Raw genomic sequence first — 7589 nt, forward strand, 5'->3', positions numbered from 1 at the left:
AGCACACAATGCCCTCCTAAATGAAATTCTAAATGTAACCCTAATAACCATGGTCCTACTTCTTTCCCTAACCTTATCCATGAGTGTGGGAATATACATATTATTATATAAGGCACCTTATATAATAATAAATTTAATCTAAAATCCCAACCCTTACTCCCCTCCTAACTATAACTGTGACCATAAGAAAACTCCTAAATATAACCCTTCCTCTAACCCTAACCCTAACCCTAACCCTAACTATAACTGTAACCCTATCCCTACCACTAATTGTAACCCTGAATCTAACTCTACCATAATTGGATTTTAACCCCAACTATAACTGTAACCCTAAACCTAACTCTAACCTTAACCGTAACCATAACCATAACCCAAAACCTAAGCCTAATCCTAGCTAGAATTCTAATACTCTGTCTACCCCTAACTCAAACTATAGCCCTAACTATAACTCAAACTATAACCCTAACTCATATTCTAAACCTAAACCTAACCCTAACCTTGACCCTAATCGTAACCCTAAGCCTAAGCCTAACCCTTTGTCTACCCCTATCTCTAACCCTAACCCTAACCCTAACCCTACCCCTAACTCTAACCCTAAATCTAACTCTTGCTGTAAATCTAACTCTACCATAATTAGACTCTAACCGTAACCCTAACTTTAATCCTGATTGAAACCCTAACCCTAACCCTAACTCTAACCTTAACCCTGACTCAATCCCCTTACCCTAACCTTAACATTGTTATAACTCTCTCTATATATAACCCTAACTCTAAATATAAACCTAACCCTAACCCTAACCCTAACCCTAAATCTAACTCTAACCCTAACTGTAAGCGTAACCCTACCCCTACCCATAACTCTAACTATAAATCTAACTCTACCATAATTGGATTTTAATTTTAACCCTAACTCTAACCTTAACCCTGACTCAAAACTCTAACCCTAACCCTAACTCTAACATTAACCCAACTGTAAAATTAACTCTATTGGTAACTCAAACCCTAAACCTAACCCTAATTCTAACCCTAACTCTAACTCTAGCTCTAGCTCTAACCCTAACTCTAACCATAACTCAAACTCAAACCCTAAACCTAACCCTAATCCTAACCCAAATTATAATGCTCTGTCTACCCCTAACTCAAACTATAACCCTAACCCTAACTCAAACTCTAACCCTAACTCATACTCTAACCCTAAACCTGACCCCAGCCCTAACCCTAACCCAAAACCTTACCCTAACCCTAACCCTATCCCTATCTATAACCCTAACCCTAACCCTAACTCTAAATTAAATTCCTTATTTTAAATTAAAAGATATATTTGACTCAAACCCTAACCCTAACCCTATCCCCACTATAACCCTAACCATAACCATAATGATGACTCTAACCCTAACCTTAACCATGAGCATTACTCTAAACCTAACATTAACCATAAGCATAACTCTACCCCTAACTCTAACCCTAATTCTAATTCTACCATAATTGGATTCTAACCCTATCCCTAACCCTAACTACAAGCATAAGTCTAACCCTAGCCTTAACCATGAGCATAACTCTAACTTTGGATTTGACTCTACCATAATTGGACTCTAACCTTAACCCTAACCTTAATTTTGATCCTAACTCAAACCCTAACCCTTTAAACTCTAACCTTAACCTTGACTCAAACCTTAACCCTAACCCTAACGTTAGCCTTACTATAACCCTAACACTAACCCTAATCATAACCATAACCATAACTCTAACCATAACGTTAACCATGACCATAACATTAATCCTAACCTTAACCATAAACATAATTCTAATCTAAACATTAACCATAACTCTAACAATAACCATAACCATATCTCTATCCCTAACCTTAACCATAGCTCAAACCCTAACCCTAACTCCAACCCTAACTCTAATGCTAACCCTAACCCTAATTCTATCCCTCAGGTTAACATTAACTATAATGGTAACTTTGTCCCTAACCATATATCTATGTATGACTATAACATTTTACATTACAATATCCCAAAAATAAAAAATATTTTTTTAATCTATATTAAACTCCTTATATTAAATTTTAAAAAATATTTTGAAGCATAATTTTATAGTAACTTCATACAACTCTAATTAAAAATTAATTAACAATTTTATAGTAACCTTATCAAAATAAAAAGTAAAAAGTGAATATTTTTCCTATTGCGCCGCGACTGCCACTAGCTTATATATACCTCTATATATATTACGCGGAGAGTAATCGTTCTCGAGGCGCCTATTTTTATTTTCATTAATCCCAACTTCGATTAAAATAACTTTGGGATTAAATAAAAATAGGTGCCTCGAGAACGATTACTCTCGGCGTAATATATATAGAGGTATATATAAGCTAGTTACGTGTTACTCAAAGTTCCCATTTTTAAATACATCTTATACAAAAAATTGTCAAAGCAAACTAATTCTCACTACAACATCGGAGAATGACAAATAAATCAAATGGTATAAATAAATTTAAACAACATATTTGTTAAGGTTCAATACCCTCTTCCTCCCTCATTTAATAAAAAAATAAATATGTAAATTGTTACAGTTGGAAGAAATAGACACAAGACGGCATGGAGGCAGAAATAGTGTAAAGTCAAGGAAAAAACCAAAGAATTAATCAGTCAACACTATTGCTCGGTATATATATCTCACGTGTTCTTCTCAAGCTAGTTTTGGGGGTATTATTAGGTGGAGGAGAAGAAGAAGTTATGTTTAGCTCTTCTTGTTCTGAGGAAGGATTGTAAGGCTTGAAATTCGCCATTGCAGAGAGCTCTTCCATAGCCTCTCTGACATGTTCAAGCCTCGCTACAATCTCCACCACCAACCATGCAAACGTAGCCAATGGAAGAGCCTCTGCAAATTGAACACTCTCTCTCCATGCTATTCCTTTCTCTGTCTCCTTCATACCACTTTCTCCATGCCATGACATTAATCTTCTCACTCTCTTCCCACATTTAACGTTATCTCCTTCTTTACTACTTTCATTCTCAGGGACTTTCTCCATAGGTAGTCTTGTTTTATGCAGGGCAACCTGCAGATCCTTCAATGCAAGTCTCAGTTCCTTCATGGTTGACTCCCAATCGCATTTTCTCATATGTTGAATGCTTCTTGACAGTTCTCCTAGTAATTTCGCTGCTCCATGACCAACCTTTGTGAATGGCTCCTTCAATGCTGAATGAAGGTAACGTGGGGTCTGCAATGTATTCAAATTAAGTTGAAATGATACTTGGAAATGTGGACCAGGTCGTTAAGGTTTGATTTCTAGATGAAAAGTGTTAAATAGTGAAAATTGACTTACTTTCTTAAGCTTAATTTTCTTTGTAATATATGATGTTCAAGAATATTTCTAAAGATGTATATGTATGTACCTCTATCTCAGATCGGAGACATCCATGCAAGGCTACAATAGAATAAGCCAAATAACGAAGCTTCACTCCAATTTTCACGTACTGCTTCCATGGGTGCCGGTATCGAAATCGACCATGCCTCGGCTCCCAGCTAGCAAATGTGGCCTGCAATTCAAACCCATTTGTTTGACATGTACAATTGGTACTTGATAGTAGAAGCAAGAAAGGAAAAGAAAGAGGAAGCGTTTGGTATATTTTAGGGTCTATTTGGCTGTTGGCATTAGCAAATGTTGTATTTGTTTTATATATAGAATTTGTCAATTGTTAGATTTGTTAATTCTGAATTAGGTTTTGTTGAGCAGAAAAAATTTAAATTTAAATTTATATTAATTTTGATTTTAGTTCTGTTTGGCAAATCCAATTTCACCTAATTTCACCTTTTGAATTGGACAACAAATTCTCATTTCACCCTAAAGTAAGAATTCAAAACTCATGTTCCAATTTAGATTTGACACATCCAAACGGAAGATTAATTTCTTCATTTTTATTAGAATGCGTTCCTACAATTCAAACAAACAGGCCAGAATTTGATTTGTTCTTTCCAACCGTAGAGATTTATAGTAAGAATATATGTTTACTTACGAAAGAATCGTTGGTGGCCTTTGAGTCTAACACAGGCTTGTATCCGCTGTATATGGGATCTTCCGATTCATCTTCAACCTTTTCGTTTTGGCTTCCACTAAAATATTCATCGATGCATCCTGTATCACATTACACTATATAAAAGTAAACACCCTTTTTATGCAGGTGATAACGTTATATTTTTCTTACAATTGAGAAACATTTAATGAACCTCTTTTGGTTTGGTCCGGTTCCACTTTGCCTACCTTGCATAGATTCCATGAGGCCTTGCAATTTCGTGACAGTCGAACTGTGAAGATCCTCACCAGCCCAGATGGGGAAAAGGAAGAGGCTTACAACCAGGAACACTCCACATCCAATGAGTACGGTGGTGAGGCGTTCATATGCCATGCGTGATATATTGTACACTCGATATCCAGATACTGTTATCATGCTGAATGTCAGCAGGAATATCACAACTCCATAATCAAATTTTATCTTGATAAAAGGGAAGAAGAGAGCATACGTGGCAGCTGCGCCTGCAAAAATGAATTTAATGGTCAGTCAAAATATCGAGAAAAAAGAGTTTCAAGATCTTGGCTTAAACATCACATACTACCAACATCACATACTACCAACTGATTTCTAGACTAAAAGTACTAAATAGTAGCAAGTTGATTACCTATGATGAACAAAGAAGATCCAACTACAATGGCCTCTCCTTGCGTTACTTGCTCTGATAGGTAACAAACAAGAAAGGCTAGAGACCCAGCCACCACGGTTCCGATCCCTCTGTTTAGTCCTTTGCCCATGGTTGCCCCTGTTTGAGCAAAAACACCCAGTGAGTCATGCTAATGTTACAAACAATTTGTCAGCCAATCTAAATTGTAAAACAGGGAGAGGAGAAGATTGCCTTAATCGTTTTCCATTTCGTTAGGATTTTGTAATGAGTATGAAAAAACAACTATTCTCTGATATTGTTATCAGAATTCAAATTTTTTTTTTGTTGAATTGATTCAAGTTTCATGAGTAGTGGTTTACAAAAACTTTTCTCTTATCAGAACAGATAGAACACTTAGTAGTTATTGTATTTAGGTGACGTTTATAAAGGTGAAGCACTATGACTTTTTGGGAAGTCACCCATTCCTGTACTACTCTAGTTCGAACACGCTTAACTACAAAGTAGATTTAACCATGACGATAACTCAATAGTTAAGTGCACTCTAATGTTGGGATGGGTGACCTCCTAAGAAGTCCTAGTGCTTCACCTCTATGAACATCTCCTCTATGAGCATCAATACTAAGTGTTTCATTTGTTCTTGTGAACAATCTTAGTAAACAGTAATTTCTTCCCATGTCAAGTGCTGGTAAACCATATTTGCATGTTCGATGATTTTGCTATCAAGTTTCACCAAAGTCATCTCCCCATTTCACTAGAGTTGAAACTGTTGTTATCTTTTGTTATTACAGAGACATGTATGCAGTTTATAATGTTAATCATAGCACATCTGGAGTCTCTCAGTTTAGTCTAGTTCATCAATAGTTAGTTTCTTGAGTTTACAGTAGAATGCTTTAGTTTGTATTTTCTTCATGAGAAATCTAGAAATGTCTAAAGACTTCTATATATATGATTGATTGTAATGACCTCTAATTAAGGAATCGAATAAAAAGATAATTTGATATCTGCTGTAGCAGATCCATGTGCATTTATTTATGTGCATATTGTGTTCTCTGTTTTTACTCTGTTTTTCTTGTTTTTCAGATTATCAAGAAATGGGGTCTTGTGAGCCACTACTCATACAACACGAGTCAATGAGTTTCACTAAAAAAAAATTACACAATTGAGTCAATAAGTTTCACTCAAAAAATCTATACAATTGAATTCTAATAGCAAAATTACATACTGTAGTCAAAATTCTCTAATATTTTAAATGCAAACATAAGGTTTCCCTAAAAAAGACGGCTAAATGATTTCGACTCAAAAATAATGATACAATGGAGTTACAAATGCAAATGCAAGAGTGAATTCCCTATAAACATTTGACAACAATGCGAACATAATAAAGATAAGAACAAAACAACACAACTTATATCGTTAACTACCAATGTGTACAAGAAAAAATTAATCCATACCTGCAGAAAATTCCAGGACGACAACAACTGTCATGACTGCCCAAATTGCATTATCTCCAACTCCCACTCCTTGGAATAATGGATCCCAAAGACACACAAGAGAAACTACTGACAATGCTAGTCCAACTTTCATGGCATGTATAATCCTTCTCGGATCTTCTACTCCCACATCCCATGTCTTTCTGCACCACCCCATTATAACCCCTTTTATACTCAACCCAATTCTTCTTAACAGTCCCCCATTTTTAGACTCATTAGAGCCATTTTGCTGATCAGAAGTGATATTAACTCTGCATTCTGCGCTTGCGACAGCCGCCATTACCCAGTCAATTCAAAGCAAAACCTGAAAAAATAGAGATGGTTGACAAAATAATTCGATTTTTTTACTCTTTCTGCTGCATTCGATTTTTTTGATGCAAGAAAAAACACACAAACGAATCTGAAAATAGTAAAATGAACTACAATCATGAATCTCTGGTAAACTGATATTGTCAAACCATTTAGATTTCACATTGTTAATATTTACCAAGTCGCCCTTGAAAGCAGATCCACTGATTCTAACTTATAATGCTTCTCGGTCCGAATTGTTGCAGAAATTCTAACAAGAAATGAGAGAGAGGGAAAAAAATTGCATCCCTGAACTCTAATGTCCAAAACAGAAATCAGAAGAACAGCAGCCTAGCCAAAAACTTTGAGGGCCTTCATGAAATCAATTGAAATAAATCAGATTTTATAATTTTGAGGATCCACCTAAAAATGAATATACCCTCACCAGTGAGAATACTGTTCTTTATTTTATAGATAAATATATAGAATATTAACAGAAATGCGAGGTGGCAATTATTTTTCAAGGAGCAAAGATTTTTTTTGGAAAGCTTAGGAAAATGAAATAAAACCTCCACGAGATGATCTGAACAGTCAAAAGTGAGTGCCACTTACGAGGTCCAGATAATTATATTCATCGCAAATTTTCAAATTCGCTGTGTGTTTTTCTTCGAACTTGCCGGCCAATCGGCACATATGGGTAAGAAACAAAAGAAAATGACACCTAAAAATCTTCCACGTTTCAGAAAGTACAAATTATTAGTTCCTGCCGGAGGCAGGTAACTTACACTCGTTATATTCCAATTTTTTTATTTGACTGAATTGACTATTCAATGATAATAAAACATTAAATATTACTAAAGCAAAACTATATAGATGATAATTGATTATTATTTTTTCACAATTTAAAAATAAGATTTTTAATTGGTTAAAACAATGAGAAAAAACATTTTTCCTTATGGAAAATTAAAAAAAATTAACATCATAACAATAGAAACGTTCTAGAAATTTACGTCGAATGTTCCGAAAGTTCTAAATGTTCTTTCTAGATAAGGTTTGACCCATTTAAAGATAGTTGTACATTTTTGTCTATCTATTGATTTCTTAGACAAGGGAAAAAACAGGGAGGCA

The 7589-nt window shown here is 35.1% G+C and overlaps 1 protein-coding gene across 1 annotated transcript; it reads right to left on the reverse strand.

Moving 5' to 3' along the window:
• Window positions 1–2650: 2650 nt before the first annotated feature.
• LOC149563350 (aluminum-activated malate transporter 14-like) lies at window positions 2651–6453 on the reverse strand. The gene is made up of 6 exons (XM_089824005.1): window positions 6135–6453; window positions 4684–4821; window positions 4268–4540; window positions 4023–4141; window positions 3402–3545; window positions 2651–3226 (listed from the first exon to the last, which is right to left on the reverse strand). The coding sequence occupies exons 1-6, from the start codon at window positions 6451–6453 to the stop codon at window positions 2651–2653; spliced, it is 1569 nt and encodes a 522-aa protein (XP_089680131.1).
• Between the last annotated feature and the right edge of the window lie 1136 nt (window positions 6454–7589).

The sequence above is a fragment of the Cupressus sempervirens genome, chromosome 4 (assembly GCF_028749045.1).
Source record: "Cupressus sempervirens isolate cs-2001-9-10 chromosome 4, ASM2874904v1, whole genome shotgun sequence".
Lineage (NCBI taxonomy): Eukaryota > Viridiplantae > Streptophyta > Pinopsida > Cupressales > Cupressaceae > Cupressus > Cupressus sempervirens.